Below are 20,138 nucleotides of genomic sequence, written 5' to 3'. Positions count from 1 at the left end.
GGTGAGGACTAGTGCTCCCACCACCCTACTCACTACCTAGGGCTTATTTCAGGGTAAGCCAGGGACAAGGCACGTGATCGGCGTACGAGTTAGCAACCCATCTAGGGACGTCAGGGCAGCCAGGAACCAGGCGAGCTAGGGGTCACCACTCTTCCCTCTCCCTTGTGGAAGGGTACTCCTCTTCCCTCTCCTCTGCGCTGCACGTCTGTACCTGCCTAATCAGACATGATATTATATCTGGCCCTTATTTTGTTTTTTCTTTCTTTAACCACTTAAGGACCACAGGTTTATACCCCCTAGTGACCAGGCCCTTTTTTTACAAATCGGCACTTCACAACTTTAACGGTTTATTGCTCGGTCATGCAACTTGGCACCCAAATTAATTTTACCTCCTTTTCTTCTCACAAATAGAGCTTTCTTTTGGTGGTATTTGATTGCTGCTGACATTTTTCGTTCTTCTGATATTAATCAAAATAGACCGCAATTTTCTCAAAAAAAGTGTATTTTTAACTTTTTCTGGTAAAATTGTTCAAATATAATTACATTTCTATACAAGTTTGTGTCAGAATTTATTGTGCTACATGTCTTTGATAAAAAAAAAATAGTTCTGGCAATGTGCGGATCCGCAAAATGCGGAAAGCACATTGCCGGTGTCTGTGTTTTGCGGACAGCGGCACACATTGCTCCTGTGAGCGCGTGTTCACAGGAAATCTCGGGTCTTGCGAGATGACGCCAATAGTTGTCGCTGAGACCTGAGAGTGCTGCCGCACTGACACCTATCGGCGTTAGTGTGACGGCAAGCGGTTAAAGAAAAAAAATCCGCTATGGATCCTATTGCTGCTTTGGCAAGGCAGTTGCAAGGTCTGTCTCTTGAAGTGGCAGGATTGAGGGCGTCGGCCTTTTAGCAGCTGCAGCAGACCTCGAGCCCAGTGGTTGCTATGGGTAACCAGGTCAATCCAGAACCTAAAGTTGCTCTCCCTGACAGATTTTCTGGAGGGAGAGACAAATTAATTGTTTTTTGAGAAGCCTGTAAATTATATTTCAGGCTGTGCCCAAATTCCTCTGGTAATGAGGAACAGCAGGTGCGGATTGTCATCTTCCTTCTCCAAGGGGATCCTCAATCCTTGGCTTTTTCGTTACTAGCTGGTACCCAGGCCCTCTGGTCGATAGATTCATTTTTTGAGGCCCTGGTCTCATATACGATGACCCTGACCAAGTGTCCTGACAAGTTTTCCAGGGGTTGTCAGAGAAAGTAAAAGATGCACTTGCACTGTATGAGACTCCTGTATCCCTTGAGGCCGCTATGTTGCTATTTATAAGAATTGATAGACGCCTTTGGGATAGGCCATGGAGTTCTTGTCCTCCAGAGACTTTTCTCAGGCAGGAGTCTGTTTGTTTGTTCTGACTCAGACGAACCTATGCAACTAGGGGGAGCCATTCATCAAGTTGGTCCTCCTGGGGTTCGCCATAAGATAAGGGTTTGTTTTTTCTGTGGTCGGAGGGGTCATTTTATTAGAGCTTGTCCATCCGTACCCAAAAAGAAACTACTGACCCCAGGTTGTGCGGAAGATGACAACCTGGGTGTATACATATCATCCATACAAATGTCTCAGTTTGTTTTGCCAGCTATGGTAGTCTCGGGTAATAAAACGGAGACAATCTCAGCTTTTTTGGACCGTGGGGCTGGGGTTAATATGGTGGATGCCAGATTCGCTCGGACTCTGGGTTTGTCTTTTAGACCTTTTATCTAGATCAATCCCAATATTCGCCATCAACTCTACTCCTCTTACTCAGAGGAAACTAACACACATTGTACATAACATACATTTTCGGGTGGGGGCCCTCCATAATGAGTTTATTTCTTGCTATGACCTTGAAGGTCTTCCTACTCCTATAGTATTAAGTCTTCCCTGGTTGGTAGCCCATAATTCGGTCGTTGATTGGCAGGCCAGGGAGATATTGGAGTGGAGTGAGCATTGTAGGGACAATTGCCTAAGTAGCAGTTGCTCAGCCACCTCCATTACAACCTTACCAGCATTTGTGTCCAACTTTGAGGATGTTTTCTCTGAGAAGGGGTGTCAGGAGTTACCACCCAATCGTCCGTATGATTGCCCGGTTAACCTGCTCCCTGGAGCAAAGTTACCTAAAACTAGGTTATATAATCTTTCTGGCCCTTAAAGACAAGCCATGAAGCACTATTTTTCCGAGAGTCTGGCTAAAACACATATCAGACCCTCCTCTTTACCCGTTAATGCAGGGTTCTTCTTTGTCAAACGGAAAGATGCGGGCCTGCGTCCTTGCCTAGATTTTCGTGAACTAAGTCGGATAACTATCCGAGATCCCTATCCTCTTCCTCTCATTCCCGACCTTTTCAATCAGATTGCAGGTGCAAAATGGTTTTCCAAAATGGATTTAAGGGGAGCCTACAATCTGATTCTCATCAAAGAGGGGGATGAGTGGAAGACAGCGTTTAACACTCCTGAGGGGCATTATGAAAACCTGGTCATGCCCTTTGGCCTGACTAATGCTCATGCTGTCTTTCAACACTTTGTCAACGATATCTTTTGTCATCTTGTCGGCAGATTTGTGGTGATATATCTTGACCATATTTTGATCTATTCACCCGATCTGGAGACACACAAGGCACATGTCAGGCAGGTGTAGCAGATTTTACAGACGAATAAGTTATATGCTAAATTTGACAAATGTGTATTTGCTGTACAGGAGGTACAATTCCTGGGGTATCTGCTATCAGTTTCGGGGTTCCGTATGGATCCAGAGAAGGTCAGCGTTCCTGAGAACCTAAAAGCTCTGCAGCGTTTTTTGATTTTTGCCAATTTCTATAGAAAATTCATTCAGAATTATTCAGTGATTATCAAACCTCTTACTGACATGACTAAGAAGGGGACTGATTTTTTTAAACTGTCTGACACGGCTAAACTGGCTTTTTCCTCTCTGAAGGAGAGTTTCACCTTGGCACCCATACTGGTCCAGCCTGATGTTTCTCAACCTTTTATTGTGAAAGTTGATGCATCGGAGGTGGGGGTGGAGCGGTACTGTCCCAGGGTCCGTCTCCAAGTAAATGGCATTATTGTGTTTTCTTTTCTAAGAAATTGTCGGCAGCCGAGAAGAATTATGATATAAGCAACAGGGAACTTTTAGTTATTAAATTAGCATTTGAGGAATGGTGTTACTTTTTGGAGGGGGCAGCTCATCCCGTCACGGTGATTACAGATCATAAAAACCTGTTATACCTTGAGTCTGCTAAACATCTTACCCCTAGACAAGCTATCGTCCAGGGGCAAAAAATACCAAAGCTGATGCACTGTCCTGAAGTTTTCCTGGAGGGGGTGATGTTGACGATCTGGTGCCGATTTTACAAAAGGGGTGGTTGTCTCTGCGTTACACTCAGACCTGGAGGGGATGGTGTTGGAGGCTCAGGGGGACGCCCTGGTCTCCTGACCCCCAGGAAAGTTGTTTGTGCCTTTGAATTTGCGCCTTAAAATATTAAAAGAACACCATATCTCTGTACTCACTGGGCACCCATGTAGTAGGGCAACCTCGGATCTATTATCTTGTCGTTTTTGGTGGCCGAGGTTGCACCAGGATGTAGTTGATTTTGTGTCCACCTGTACAACCTGTGCACGCGCTAAAGTCACTCATACTCGTCTGGCGGGGTCTCTGTTGCCACTGGTCATTCCCAAGAGGCCGTGGACACACCTGTCAATGGATTTTATTACTGACCTACCTGTATCTGCGGGTAAAGCTGTTATCCTGGTAGCAGTAAACAGGTTCCGTAAAATGGTGCATTTCATTGCCTTACCCGCGTTGCCAAATGCTAGAAACTATTGCTTCACTGGGTCCCTTCCAATGTTGTTTCCGATCGTGGAACCCATTTTATTCCTATATTCTGGTTTGCGATCCTTTTTGTCCTATTTAGGAATCTGTAGCTTTTCCTTTCAGCTGTTCTCTGTCAGCCACTCCCAGCTACTATATATTCTCCCTTTTTGTTTCCCTTGTTGCCAGATATAGACCTTCCTTCCAGATCTTCTATTCTGACCTCAGGTGGACAACTGTTGCTGTGGAGCCATTGGAACTGGAGCTGTTGGATCTCCGGTTCACTCCTGTTCTTGTTGTCTCCCTTCGGGGATTGTGATGTTTGTGTTGTTTGTCCTTTCCCTGTTACCCTAGGTGTCAGTGGTGAGGACTAGTGCTCCCACCGCCCTACACACTACCTAGGGCTTATTTCAGGGTAAGCCAGGGATGAGGCACGTGATCGGCATACGGGTTAGCAGCCCGTCTAGGAACGTCAGGGCAGCCAGGTGCCAGTGCCAGACAAGCTATGGGTCAACACTCCTCTGTCTCCCTAGTGGAAGGGTACTTCTCTTCCCTCTTCTTTGCGCCGCACGTCTGTAACCTGCCATCTCAGACGTGATACCATGGTAGAGAAGAAACCAAAGACAGGTCATAATTGCCGCCAGTTGGGCATCTTTTGTCTTATTTTCCGAAGCCAATCGCTGAAATGAAAACCCCTTTGATAAAATATAACTGATTTCAAAGATTAAAAACCTATCAAACCACTAATAAACTAAAGATATTTACACCTAGAAACAAATGTTAGTTGCATACAGGGATAATGGCAATCACCAAAAAATCTTTCGGAGAATTTACAGGTCTATGCAGATGGGACTCACTACTACTTTTTGTACCTAGTCTGTCCAAAGGCCCTTTAACACTAAACAATTTAGCAGGTAATTGACGGGAAGGAAGTGTTCCTGGGAGGCACCTGCTCATCAGTGAAGGAGATCGCTGCATTTATATGTAGCGATCTCCTCCACAGTATGGGGGGAAGCTATTGTTAAAGCAATCTGCTTCCAGCAAACAATGATTTAGGTGTCTGCACAAATTATATTACCCGATGACCAAGCATTTAGCTCGTTCATCAGGCAATTGGCAGAATCTTTACACCAGCAGATAATGAGTGTTCGTATAAACGCATGTTAGAGATTATCTGGCCGATGTTCAGCCAGTGTAAAGGGACCTTTACTCACAGTCTGTTGAGTCAATTGCATCCAGTAGAGAATTCACTGTCGGGATCATCCTCTTCTTTCTGCGGTGTCCCTGTGCTATCCCTCACAAATTCAGAAATGTTCTAACGTGTTTCCCCAATAAAAAAGCTAGTTCATCAGGCGACCAGACATATATTTTCAGCAGATACTGGCACCATCTACAGATACTGGCACCATAGATATTTGGTGCTGAGTAGATGCTGGCACTGAAGATATTAGGCGCATCACGCCTAATGTTGTTGGGGAAATGCGTTGGGACATTTGTGAATTTTCTTTTAAGCAGGGTCACAGTAGGATGGATGCAGGGCTTAACCACTGGGACAGGTACTTTACCTGTAGGCACGGATAGCACACGGACACTGCAGAGAAAGATGACGGTGATCCCAACAGTGATTTCTCATTAACAATAGGTGATATCATAGCTTATCTACTCCGTCCTGACCTCTTCACAGGTCACAGAGAATGCCTAGAAAAATCTCTGATAGAATTCAATGAGTCCCCTCCAGACTATTGTGTTTATGGCCCATGTGGCTGTTGTAAAGCATATCTCTAAATGCTTTTAACCACATCTCAGGCTGTATTTGATACACCTGTATTTCCCACCTACAAAAAATGGAGAGGTCTGTAATTTTTATCGTAGGTACACTTCAACTGTGAGAGACAGAATCTAAAAAAATGAATCCAGAAAATCACATTGTATGATTTTTAAATAATGAATTTGCATTTTATTGCATGAAATAAGTATTTGATCACCTACTAACCAGCAGGAATTCTGGCTCTCACAGAGCTGTTAGATTTTCTTTAAGAAGCCCTCCTACTCTGCACTCATTACCTGTATTAACTGCACCTGTTTGAACTTGTTACCTGTATAAAAGACACCTGTCCACACAATCAATCACACTCCAACCTCTCCATCATGGCCAAGACCAAATAACTGTCTAAGGACACCAGGGACAAAATTGTAGACCTGCATAAGGCTCGGATGGGCTCCAGGACAATAGACAAGCAGCTTGGTGATAAGGCAACAACTGTTGGTGCAATTATTAGATAATGGAAGAAACACAAAATGACTGTCAATCTTCCTTGGTCTTGGGGTTCCATGCAAGATCTCGCCTCGTGGGGTAAGGATGATTCTGAGAATCAGCCCAGAACTACATGGGAGGACCAGGTCAATGACCTGAAGAGTGCTGGGACCACAGTCTTAAAGATTACTGTTAGTAACACACTACGTCATCATGGATTAAAATCCTGCAGGGCATGCAAGATCCCCATGCTCACACCAGCACATGTCCAGGCCTGTTTGAAGTTCGCCAATAACCATCTGGATGATCCAGAGGAGGCATGGGAGAAGGTCATGTGGTCAGATCAGACCAAAATATAACTTTTTGGTATCAACTCCACTCGCCGTGTTTGGAGGAAGAAGAAGGATGAGTACAACCCCAGGAACACCTTCCCAACCGTGAAGCATGGGGGTGGAAACATCATACTTTGGGGGTGGTGTTCAGCAAAGGGGACAGGACGACTGCACCATAATGAAGGGAGGATGGATGGGGCCATGTATCGCGAGATTTTGCCCAACAACCTCCTTCCCTCAGTATGAGCATTGAAGATGGGTTGTGGCTGGGTCTTCCTGCATGACAATGACCCAAAACACACAGCCAGGGCAACTAAGGAGTGGCTCCGTAAGAAGCATTTCAAGGTCCTGGAGTGTCCTAGCCAGTCTCCAGACCTGAAACCAATCGAAAATCTTTGGAGGGAGCTGATACTCAATGTAGCCCAGCGACATCCCCGAACCTGAAAGATCTGGAGAAGATCTGTATGGAGGAGTGGGCAAAAATCCCTGCTGCAGTGTGTGCAAACTTGGTCTTGAACTACAGGAAATGTTTGACCTCTGTAATTGCAAACAAAGGTTTCTGTACCAAATATTAAGTTCTGTTTTTCTATTGTATCAAATACATATTTCATGCAATGAAATGCAAATTCATTATTTAAAAATCAGAACATGTGATTTTCTGGATTTTATTTTTAGATTATATCTCTCACAGTTGAAGTGTACCTACGTTAAAAATTACAGAACTCTTCTTTTTTTGTAGGTGGGAAAACTTGCAAAATCGCTAGTGTATCAAATATGTATTTTCCCCACAGTATATCAAGACTGGCGGAACCACCTGATGCATAACAGTTCCATTTGGTTCCGTTATACATTACAATAAAAATAGTCCTGTCGACAGAACAATTTTTTCCATCATGTATAAGGCAACCAAAGGGAACCGTTATTTGTCCCCAAAGACATGTATTAGGACAGAGCAAAACGGAAGGCCTCTTAAAGGCTTCCATTTTGCATTCTGTCCTAAAATTCCATTATATCCCATTATAACTGTTATAACAGAACCTATAATAGAATTCCATAACACAAATGCGAACCCGCCCTTAGTAGTTGGCTGACTGTCAGATGATAATTTTATTGTGGTCTTCCATCAGTTGGCTAAAATCATTGTTTGTTGTAAAATTTCACCTGATGAACAATCATTTTGGTTGAAATAATCCATTTTGATCAACTTTGAGTACCTTAACAGACTATTTGTGAAACAGCTCCAAAGAGTGAAAAACTCTAGTAGCAAGTGATCCCCATCACAGTCAGCCTTAGCAACCACGCAAAAGCTAATGGTAAATGTTATTAACAGACATTATTTTGTAAGACATCTCAGGGATCTAACGTATATTGTCTATAACTATCTACAGGGAAGCAATAAGCCGACTCTGTGAGGCTGTCCCTTGTGCAAAAGGAGCTGCCAAGAAACGAAGGGTAATTATCAGTTTGTCAAAAGCTTTATTTTACCACATCTGCAACTTACTGTTACATGTTGTATGTGTCTTTGTAATACAATATGAGATAAATAGACTGTTAAACAAATGGTTACAAATGGCTGGCAAAGTAAAATGCATGGTTCGTACTGAGTGTGCAGTCAAAGAACTCAGCAGGACACATTATTAATGTTTCATAATGGTGTAAAAACTATCATTTGTTTGAGTAATGCGTGTGACATATTTAAAATGGCTCACAACTGATGGCCCAGATGCAAAAACTTGTACTAAGGTGCTGTACTTTGACTGAAATGCTGCACATGTTCAGAAAAGACTGTATTTAGACAATGTTATACCGGCTTAGAAAGGAATAACATCTTCAGGGTAAGGGCAAATTGAACGGCTGCAGTGCCAATGGCCGCATAGAAAATCGGTAGGCAAGGCCTGCCACATATGGCTGCAGCTCGATCAGTCTGTCCTTACCTTCAGAGTTTTTACCCAGAATTACAGTAGTAATGGTAGTATGTACAGTCCTACAAATGAGCATTTTACTATTGTTTGGTGCTGACCGCTTAAAGTGGTTGTCCGGTTTCAGGAAGAAACTGGACAACACATGACATGTTTTGTGGTCCAACACTGAGGCCAATGATTGGCTGCAGCCGTCACCTGTTGTGACATCCCTGCTGCAGCTGGGTAAACAGTGCCTAGCTGGAATCTGCTAGGTAAGTGATCATCTATTCTTTATTGCAATTTCCTCCTGAATCAGGAAAACCTATTTAATTAAAGAGGACCTGTCACCACTCCTGACATGTCTGTTTTAATAGCTTTGTGCATTCCCCACGTACTAACAATTCTGGAGCATCTATTCTTATGGCTCTATGTTGTGCCATTCCTTTATTATTTGCACTAGAAGTTATGAATGAATTGCTATTAGCCTTCAGTAAGGGTACAGAGGGGTGGTAACCAGTTGGGGGTGTGTCCCTGCACAGACTCACTCTATCCAATCGGTGCTGCCATTTTCAGACTTTGCAGGTACACACCCCCAACTGGTTACCTCCCCTCTGTACCCTTACTGCAGACAGCTAGCAATTATTCATAACTTCTAGTAGAAATAATAGAGGAATGGGACAACATACAGACATAAGAATAGATGCTCCAGAATTGTTAGTAAGTGGGGAATCCATGGAGCTATTAAAACAGACATGTCAGGAGCGGTGAAAGGTCCTCTTTAAGCTTTGCTAGAATATCCAGGGAGAAACCTTGTCTTTCTGTGATAATGAGCCTATTAGAAAAAAATTGTTCTAATGCTGCCATTTTACTAAGAACAAGGTCTACAGAGGTCAATTTATAAGTCTGTAAATTTCCCAGCAAGACGTTAAACATAATATCTCATACATGTGACCTCTGGACAGTTATCTAAGGCTTCTTTGTTTGCAGTGGTTTTAGTAAAGTTATCCTCTGCATGACCAGAGCAAGGGAGGAATCTTTAGGGACCGGCGCAGTCTTTCAATTAGCAAACTGGCATATAATTTACTGCACAAAGGCTTTGTCTGGTTCCATAATGAAGGCAATCTCCAAATAATACAGAATGCAGGAGATAATCCTGAAATGCTCCACAGTACATGCTCATTATGTAAGTAATGCGTAATCAGGAAAGGTGGGTACAAATTCTAAAATAATCACATTAGTGGCTGAGACATTTATGTAAGGCACAAAAGCTAGTAAGTGTCAGCAAAGGTTCCCTTAGGCCTCGTTCACACTTCAATAAATCACGGATGTGTGCTGTCTGGGTTCTCCATGGACGGCACACATACCCAGTGATTTTAATGTGTTTGTTCACACATCAGTGGATTTCCACTGACCGTCTTTCATTGCACAAATCATGGGAGCATGCACCGCTTTGGTCTGTGATACAGACCAAACACGCCTATTAAAGCCTATGGGTCATTGAAAAACCACTGACACAATACAGATGGCATCCGTTTCCTGTCAGTGGTTTTTCACGGACCATTGGTAGGAGATGCTCTGGAAATGCAGATGAGCAGTGTCCGTAGAATACGGATGAGACACGGAGGGCAAATAAAGGACACAGGGACCAAACACAGATTCTTCATGGACATCTTCATGGATAAAACACGGACGGATTTTCCACAGATGTGAAACGGACACAAAAATATTTTGTAGATCGGTTATATACTGTTAGAAATGAATCTTCGGTTTAATGGTTTGAAAATGTTTTCCATAATTTAAAGGAAAAACAATCAATGCAGTGACTTTCCTTAGTGCCCCCTTAACTGTAGCAATTCTCTTTTAGTGACTCCACAACGAAGTTATGTCCCCCCTACTGCCCCTAGAATGCTCGCTTAGTGCCCCTCACAGTAGTAATGCCCCGTTAATGCCCCTACACAGTAGTTATGCCCCCTTAGTGCCACCACACAGAAGCTATGCCCCCTTAGCAGGCGCAATGACATCACTGCATTGCACATGCTGGGGAGCGCACAGGCCATGCGAATGGTGATGCAAGGAGTTGATGGCTCCCGCTTTCACCTTTCTATTCCTCAGGAAGCAGATACAGTTGAAAACTGAACATGCTGCAGCCCTCCCCGAGCTGTCAGACAGCCGCCAGGTCCAGGATGGTTGGGATGTATGCATCTAACAATTACATGGACAGGAAATAAATTTCAAGGGGCAGAATGTAGCGCTTAATTTAGCCTTTGGCCATAAACTACGGATTGCCGGTGGTCCCATCAACAAGACACCCTATAATTAGTTTATTTTCAGGGGATCCTTCTAACAAAAAGGAATGATCAAATGCTAACAATCCCTTTAGGCAACATGTGCTGTTGCTGTACCCATCTTGCAGTCAGGATTGCACCTCCCTGATTCTGATCTCTAAAAATCATCTATGTGGACATATTTATAGTATATTTTTAATGTGTGGGATTGATTATGAAAGATAAGATGAATCTGTGCTCTACAAAATCTAGGGCTTATATAGTGTTATATCAGTGTTTCTGATAGCACAAATATAAAATGCATATGTTTCCTTGCCTATTTTCAGCCTCCTGTGAAATTCCTTTCCTCCATATTAGGGAAGAGCAACCTTCAGTTTTCTGGGATTAACATCAAGTTGACCATCTCCACCAACAGCCTTATGCTGACAAATATAGACACCCAGCAGGTATGTGTGGAAAGTTCTGCAAATAAACAAAATAAAATAATGTGTAGTTATATCGAATTTGTTGCAGAAATTTATGAAACTGGAGATTTGCTCCATTCAACTGATTTTTACAAACCCCATTCAGATGTATGTGAATGTTTCAGAAATTTCCCTGACAAATCTGACATCTGGGTACATACCCATGTAGTGAAAATACAGAGGTAATGGACCACTGAGATTACATGACATATGCACTATAATTCATGGAAAATGTAGGAAGTGAGTTTGATCATATATGTGTTTTAGGGCCGCGACTAGCCTTTTGTTCACAATGATTAATTTATCACTGAACAGAGCTGTAAAATAAGTGCTTGCTCATTCATGGGATGATCGGAGACACATTTACACAGGACAATTACTGGGAATGAGCATTCCTAGGAATGGTTCTCAATAATTGCCCAGAATGTCAGCTTGTGTAAACCAACCTTTATGGAGGAATAGTGTTGGTGTCAAGTCTAATTTCTAAACAGGATGCAAGTCTTCATCTCTATAGTAGTGCCGGTCTCACTATTACTGGGACTATAGAATAGGGTAGGCAGGGTCAGCTCTCGCTTATGGTAAAGGGAGTGGGCATAATCTTCAATAAACATATTGCTACTCAGAGACTATTAAGTCATCCCTGCACTCACACTGAACCGCAACCAAACATCCACTAACCCAGGTAGATATTCTGCTAAGATTAAGAGACAGTGTCAGACTGGGGTTCCTTGGGCACACCACAGGAAGTAATTCTTGAGGCCCAACCCCTATATCAACAATAACATTTAATAGGTTTTGAATCAAATAAATAGATCCTAGTGACAAGTGATTGGCTGAAAAGGAAGCCAAATGTTTTTTTTTGTTCCTGGATCTTTGGGGCCCATTATTGTATCAGAGCTTGGGCCCACCAGAGGATTATCTGGTAATCATCAGATTGCTTGAAAGTACTGATATGCCTGTCAGTATGTAAGCAGGAAAAGCATAAAACTTGCCATGCGTACCCTAGGACCCAGTTCTTTTCAGTTCCGCCCCCCACTGAGCTGATTGGTTATCATGGCCGGGCCATGGTCAGTGTCATAGTCATCATCAGCCATCATGCTCCTGCATAAGCGACTCCTACTTCTCCAGTCCTTGCTCCTCATAGATTATGAGGAAGGTGTACTGTTCATGGATCATGAGGAAAGTGGACTCTTCATGGATTATGTGGAAGTTGTACTATTCATGGATTATGAGGAAGTTGTACTTTTCATGGATTATAAGGAAGGAGAACTCTTCATGGATTATGGGGAAAGTGTACTCTTCATGGAATATATGAGGAAGGTGTACTCTTCATGGATTATGAAGAAGGTGTACTCTTCATGATTTAGGTGGAAGATGTGTTCTTCATGGATTATGAGAAAGGTGTACTCTTCATCGATTATGAGGAAAGTGTACTCTTCATGGATTATAAGGAAGCTGTGCTCTTCTTGGATTATGAGGAAGGTGTACTCTTCATGGATTAGGAGGAAGGTTTACTCTTCATGAATTACTCACTAGGATATGCCCCCATTGTCTTATAAGTGACGGTCCCAGCACCTATAAAATCTGTACCTATATCGAGAATAGAGCCCCAAAAGTAGTGGAGGCTGGACTGCATATGTGCACTCACCATCCATTCACTTTCTATGGGGCTTCTAAAAATAGACGAGCACTGGCTCGGCTATTTCCGTCGGGCCCATAGAAGTGAATGGGAGTGGTGGCCGGTCATGCACGGTGCGCTCCCATTACCCTTCTATGGGGAGCACGCTGTCACAGCCAGACAGCTGAGAAGCTCTGACAGGAGCCTTTCAGATCCTCCTCCTTGAATTTCTTTGTTTTGGTTGAGTTCCTCATCTCGTTAGTCTATCTCAGCTGTCATGCAGTTGGACTGATTGCTGCCCTTTAAGTTCCTCCCCAGAATGCAGTAGTGTGCGGCTTATACAACTTCCTGGAGTGTGTGTGCATGCTGTTCCTAGTTCTCAGTCCACAGTCCCCAGTCGTCTGCAAGATAAGTGCTATTTATGTATTTATGATTTTCTGTTTTCTGGATCCAGGTGACCCTGACTCCCTCCGTGTCTGTGTAGGGAGCCGGTGGTCGTATCCCCTCACTATTGTAGGGTCTTCAGGTGTAAGATAGTCGAGGTACGTGGATATGCGCCCATCCACCTTTGGGGTGGAAGCATAGGCTGAGCAATAAGGGAGAGCGGCAGGTCTCATGCAGGGGTCTCCCTTTTGTTCCTTAGTTGTGGATCCAGTGAGTCATTGTTTATTGTGTATTGTCTTGTTTCCTGTACACCATCCGTGACATTATAAGCCGCCAAAACCGTCTCAAGCATGGATCCGGTTTCACTTTTGGCTGAACGCCTCCAGGGTCTTTCATTGGAGGTAGCTGATCTCCGTAGGATTTTTTCTCAGTTTCAAGTGACCGGTTCAGCTTGCGTTCATGGAGTTTGTGCTGAGCCTAAGATCTCGCTCCCGGATACGTTCTCTGGGGGTAGTGAGAATTTTGTGCGTTTTAAAGAGGCTTGAAAACTCCATTTTCGCCTTCTTCCCCATTCCTCTGGTGATGAAGAACGGAGGCTGGGGATTATTGTATCGCTGCTCAGGGGTAACGCTCAGTCTTGGGCCTTTTCGCTACCGGAGGGGGCACGGCCCCTCCGCTCAGTGGATGAATTCTTTTTAGCCCTGGGTCAGATATATGATGATCCGGATCGTATTGCTCTGGCTGAGTCTAAACTACGTCTGTTATGCCAGGGTAAACAATCCGCAGAGATATACTGCTCAGAATTTCGGAGATGGGCAGCTGATACTGGTTGGAATGATGCTGCACTCCGAAGTCAATTTTGCCAGGGTCTTTCAGAGGGATTGAAAGATGCATTTGCCTTTCATGAGAGGCCAATCTCCCTGGACTCTGCTATGTCTCAGGCCGTTCGTATTGACAGGCGTCTTAGTGAGAGAGGAGAGATCTCTCCTTCCTGTCATACTCAGTCCCGGGACAGTGCAGCGGTCTCATTCTGTGCGCAGGGGTCTCAGTCACTGTCAGCCCCTTCTGAGCAGGAACCCATGCAGCTGGGGTTGATTGCCTCAGACAATAGAAGATTCAGCCCGCATGGGAGGGTTTGTTTTTGTTGTGGAGGTATAAATCATTTGGCAAATGTTTGTCCCTCTAGGAGATTCAGGCAGTTTTCTGGGAGTAATAAAGAGACAAAAAGGAAAAAATCTTTTTAAAATGTTCCGTCTGTTACTATTGGCAGGGTTGAGGCGGAAATTGAAGGTTTTCCGTTTGCTTGTAGTTCCCGTTTTGTCCTACCTGCTAGGGTGGCGCTAGAGAGCAAGAGCATTTTTTGTGAGATTTTTGTGGATAGTGGAGCAGCTGTCAATCTCATTGATAATCAATTTACAATAACTCATGGTTTCCAGGTATGCACTTTGGGAAAGGATATTCCTGTTTTTGCTATTGATTCCGCTCCACTTTCTCAGAAATCATTAAAGGGCATAGTTCACAATATCCGTTTAATTGTGAGTGATGCTCATGTTGAGGATGTGTCATGTTTCGTCCTTAGCGGTTTGCCTACTCCTCTAGTGTTGGGACTACCCTGGCTCACTAAACATAACCCCACCATTGATTGGCAAGCGAGGCAAATAAATGGTTGGAGTGACTTTTGCAGAGAGAATTGCCTCATAACATCTGTTTCTGAGGTTTCTACTAAGACTGTACCACCTTTCCTCTCTGAATTTTCGGATGTCTTCTCTGAGAGTGGAGTTCAGGATTTGCCTCCGCACAGGGAGTATGATTGCCCTATTAATCTCATCCCAGGTGCCAAGCTGCCTAAATCTCGTTTTTCCAATCTCTCCCAACCTGAGAGGGTCGCTATGCGTGCTTATATCTCTGAGAGTCTGAGAAAAGGACACATACGACCCTCGAAGTCACCTGTTGCCGCTGGCTTTTTCTTTGTTAAGAAAAAAGATGGTTCTTTAAGACCTTGTCTGGATTTCAGGGAGCTGAACAGTATCACTATTCGTGACCCTTATCCGCTTCCTCTGATCCCGGACCTGTTTAACCAGGTTGTTGGGGCTAAAATCTTTTCCAAATTAGACCTAAGAGGGGCATACAACCTGGTCAGGGTCAGAGAAGGAGACGAATGGAAGACGGCTTTCAATACCCCTGAGGGCCATTTTGAGAATTTGGTTATGCCTTTTGGTTTGATGAATGCCCCAGCCGTTTTTCAGCATTTCGTGAACAGCATTTTTTATCATTTAATGGGAAAATTAGTATTAGTGTATTTGGATGACATTTTGATTTTTTCTCCTGATTTCAAGACTCATAAGGAACACTTACGTCAGGTCTTGCTCATTCTGCGGGAGAATAAATTATACGCAAAACTGGAAAAATGTGTGTTTGCAGTTCCAAAAATTCAATTTCTGGGGTTTCTTCTCTCCGCTTCTGGTTTTCGCATGGACCTTGAGAAGGTTCGCGCTGTGCTTGAGTGGGAGCTTCCTGAGAATCAGAAGGCGCTGATGCGTTTGTTGGGCTTTGCCAATTATTACAGGAAATTTATTTTGAATTATTCCTCTGTTGTTAAACCACTCACTGATATGACCAGAAAGGGGGTAGATATTTCTTCCTGGTCGGTAGAGGCGCGTAAGGCCTTTTCTAATATCAAGGAGAGTTTTGCTTCCGCTCCCATCCTGCTACAACCTGATATTTCGTTACCCTTCATAGTTGAGGTTGATGCTTCTGAGGTAGGGGTGGGTGCGGTCTTGTCTCAGGGTTCCTCTCCTGCCAAATGGCAACCGTGTGCCTTTTTCTCAAAGAAACTCTCCTCCGCAGAGAGAAATTATGATGTAGGAGATAGGGAATTGTTGGCCATCAAGTTGGCTTTTGAGGAATGGCGCCATTGGCTAGAGGGAGCCAGACACCCTATTACCGAGTTTACTGACCATAAAAATCTGGCCTACTTGGAGTCAGCCAAGCGTCTGAACCCGAGACAAGCCAGATAGTCTTTGTTCTTTTCAAGGTTTAATTTTGTTGTCACGTTCCGCCCTGGGGTTAAGAATGTGAAGGCAGATGCCCTGTCACGTTGTTTTCCGGGAGGTGGGAATTTTGAAGACCCGGGTCCCATTTTGGCTGAAGGTGTGGTGGTCTCTGCTCTTTTTCCTGAATTGGAGGCAGAGGTGCAGGCAGCCCAGTCAGAAGCTCCTGATCTTTGTCCTCCTGGGAGGTTGTTTGTGCCTCTCGCTTTGAGACACAAGATTTTTAAAGAACACCACGATACGGTCCTTGCTGGGCACCCGGGGGCAAGAGCCACACTGGATCTCATCGCTCGGAGATTCTGGTGGCCTGCGCTTCGTAAGTCAGTTGAGGGTTTTGTGGCAGCTTGCGAGACTTGCGCTCGTGCCAAAGTCCCTCATTCACGGCCATCAGGTCCTCTCCTCCCTTTGCCCATTCCTTCCCGTCCTTGGACACATCTGTCCGTGGACTTCATAACGGACTTGCCTCGTTCCTCGGGGAAGACTGTGATTCTGGTGGTGGTGGACCGTTTTAGCAAAATGGTGCATTTTATCCCTTTTCCTGGTTTGCCCAATGCTAAGACGCTGGCGCAGGCATTTATTGACCACATTGTCAAATTGCATGGTATTCCTTCAGACATAGTCTCTGATAGGGGCACGCAGTTTGTTTCCAGATTCTGGAAGGCTTTCTGTTCTCGCTTGGGGGTTCGGTTGTCATTCTCTTCTGCTTTCCACCCGCAGTCGAATGGCCAGACGGAGCGCGTCAATCAGAATCTGGAGACATATCTGCGCTGTTTTGTGGCGGAGAATCAGGAGGATTGGTGTTCTTTTTTGTCCCTTGCTGAGTTTGCTTTAAATAACCGTCGTCAGGAGTCCTCTGATAAGTCACCATTTTTTGGTGCATATGGGTTTCATCCGCAATTTGGGACTTTCTCGGGAGAGGGGTCTTCTGGTTTACCTGATGAGGACAGATTCTCCTCGTCTTTGTCATCTATTTGGCAAAAGATTCAGGATAATCTAAAGAGCATGAGTGAGAGATATAAGCGTGTGGCAGATAAGAGACGTGTGCCTGGTCCGGACCTGAATGTTGGTGATCTGGTGTGGTTGTCTACCAAGAATATCAAATTGAAGGTTCCCTCCTGGAAGTTGGGTCCTAGGTTTATTGGGCCTTACAAGATCCTGTCTGTCATCAATCCTGTTGCCTACCGTCTTGATCTTCCTCAGACTTGGAAGATCCATAATGTTTTTCATAAGTCCTTATTGAAACCTTATGTTCAACCTATTGTACCCTCGCCTTTGCCTCCTCCTCCGATTATGGTTGATGGAAATCTTGAATTTCAGGTCTCTAGGATTGTGGATTCTCGTCTTGTCCGCGGTTCCCTCCAGTACCTCGTTCATTGGGAGGGTTATGGTCCTGAGGAGAGGATGTGGGTCCCAGTGACGGACATTAAGGCCTCTCGTCTCATCAGGGCTTTCCATAGGTCCCATCCTGAGAAGGTGGGCTCTGAGTGTCCGGAGTCCACTCGTAGAGGGAGGGGTACTGTCACAGCCAGACAGATGAGAAGCTCTGACAGGAGCCTTTCAGATCCTCCTCCTTGAATTTCTTTGTTTTGGTTGAGTTCCTCATCTTGTTAGTCTATCTCAGCTGTCATGCAGTTGGACTGATTGCTGCCCTTTAAGTTCCTCCCCAGAATGCAGTAGTGTGCGGCTTATACAACTTCCTGGAGTGTGTGTGCATGCTGTTCCTAGTTCTCAGTCCACAGTCCCCAGTCGTCTGCAAGATAAGTGCTGTTTATGTATTTATGATTTTCTGTTTTCTGGATCCAGGTGACCCTGACTCCCTCCGTGTCTGTGTAGGGAGCCGGTGGTCGTATCCCCTCACTATTGTAGGGTCTTCAGGTGTAAGATAGTCGAGGTACGTGGATATGCGCCCATCCACCTTTGGGGTGGTCGCATAGGCTGAGCAATAAGGGAGAGCGGCAGGTCTCATGCAGGGGTCTCCCTTTTGTTCCTTAGTTGTGGATCCAGTGAGTCATTGTTTATATTGTATTGTCTTGTTTCCTGTACACCATCCGTGACACACGCTTGGTGGTGTCCGGACAGGAGTCCTTCAGCCACCATTTTGCGGGGCTCCATTCCCGATATATGGGACCCCCACCTATAAAACAATGGGGACATACAGTTGCAAGAAAAAGTATGTGAACCCTTTGGAATTATATGGATTTCTGCACAAATTGGTCATAAAATGTGATCTGACCTTAATCTAAGTCACAACAATAGACAATCACAGTCTGCTTAAACTAATAACACACAAAGAATTAAATGTTACCATGTTTTTATTGAACACACAATGTAAACATTCACAGTGCAGGTGGAAAAAGTATGTGAACCCCTAGACTAATGACATCTCCAAGAGCTAATTGGAGTGAGATGTCAGCCAATTGGAGTCCAATCAATGAGATGAGATTGGAGGTGTTGGTTACAGCTGCCCTGCCCTATAAAAAACACACACCAGTTCTGGGTTTGCTTTTCACAAGAAGCATTGCCTGATGTGAATGATGCCTCGCACAAAAGAGCTCTCAGAAGACCTACAATTAAGAATTGTTGACTTGCATAAAGCTGGAAAGGGTTATAAAAGTATCTCCAAAAGCCTTGCTGTTTATCAGTCCATGGTAAGACAAATTGTCTATAAATGGAGAAAGTTCAGCACTGCTGCTACTCTCCCTAGGAGTGACCGTCCTGTAAAGATGACTGCAAGAGCACAGCGCAGACTGCTCAATGAGGTGAAGAAGAATCCTAGAGTGTCAGCTAAAAACTTACAAAAGTCTCTGGCATATGCTAACATCCCTGTTAGCGAATCTACTATACGTAAAACACTAAACAAGAATGGATTTCATGGGAGGATACCACAGAGGAAGCCACTGCTGTCCAAAAAAAACATTGCTGCCCGTTTACAGTTTGCACAAGAGCACCTGGATGTTCCACAGAAGTACTGACAAAATATTCTGTGGACAAATGAAACCAAAGTTGAGTTGTTTGGAAGAAACACACAACACTATGTGTGGAGAAAAAGAGGCACAGCACACCAACATCAAAACCTCATCCCAACTGTGAAGTATGGTGGTGGGGGCATCATGGTTTGGGGCTGCTTTGCTGCATCAGGGCCTGGACGGATTGCTATCATCAAAGTAAAAATTAATTCCCAAGTTTATCAAAACATTTTGCAGGAGAACTTAAGGCCATCTGTCCACCAGCTGAAGCTCAACAGAAGATGGGTGTTGCAACAGGACAACGACCCAAAGCATAGAAGTAAATCAACAACAGAATGGCTTAAACAGAAGAAAATATGCCTTCTGGAGTGGCCCAGTCAGAGTCCTGACCTCAAACCGATTGAGATGCTGTGGCATTTCTCAAGAAAGTGATTCACACCAGACATCCAAAGAATATTGCTGAACTGAAACAGTTCTGTAAAGAGGAATGGTCAAGAATTACTCCTGACAGTTGTGCACGTCTGATCTGCAACTACAGGAAACGTTTGGTTGAAGTTATTGCTGCCAAAGGAGGTTCAACCAGTTATTAAATCCAAGGGTTCACATACTTTTTCCACCTGCACTGTGAATGTTTACATGGTGTGTTCAATAAAAACATGGTAACATTTAATTATTTGTGTGTTATTAGTTTAAGCAGACTGTGATTGTCTATTGTTGTGACTTAGATTAAGATCAGATCACATTTTATGACAAATTTGTGCAGAAATCCATATCATTCCAAAGGGTTCACATACTTTTTCTTGCAACTGTATCCTAGTGATATGCCTCCATTGTCTGAGATGAAACAACCCCTTTAACAAAGCTGCATGAATCCCTCTCCCAGTCAGTATCAGAGCCAGTCCTGGAAGTGCAGAGCAATATGTCAATGGAAGCACAGGTTGAAGTGAAGATATTTCATGGACCTACTGTAGAACTGTTGTTATGTGAAGAGGACCTGTTGCCTGTCCTGACATGCCTGTTTTAAGAGCTACATGCATACTCCATGTA

At 44.1% G+C, this 20,138-nt stretch overlaps 1 protein-coding gene across 1 annotated transcript in view; it reads left to right on the top strand.

Moving 5' to 3' along the window:
• The window catches only part of SHC4 (SHC adaptor protein 4), a 124,679-nt gene that overhangs the window by 63,573 nt on the left and 40,968 nt on the right, over positions 1-20,138 (top strand). Inside the window, exons 3-4 of the mRNA XM_040414007.1 lie at positions 7,812-7,875; positions 10,936-11,055. Coding sequence (XP_040269941.1) covers positions 7,812-7,875; positions 10,936-11,055 — 184 coding nt within the window. The remainder of the gene's footprint in view (positions 1-7,811; positions 7,876-10,935; positions 11,056-20,138) is intronic.

Source organism: Bufo bufo, chromosome 1 (assembly GCF_905171765.1).
Source record: "Bufo bufo chromosome 1, aBufBuf1.1, whole genome shotgun sequence".
NCBI classification, from domain to species: Eukaryota; Metazoa; Chordata; class Amphibia; order Anura; family Bufonidae; genus Bufo; species Bufo bufo.
The sequence above is the reverse complement of the archived record's forward strand: the minus strand, read 5'-3'. Positions and strand labels throughout refer to the sequence as shown.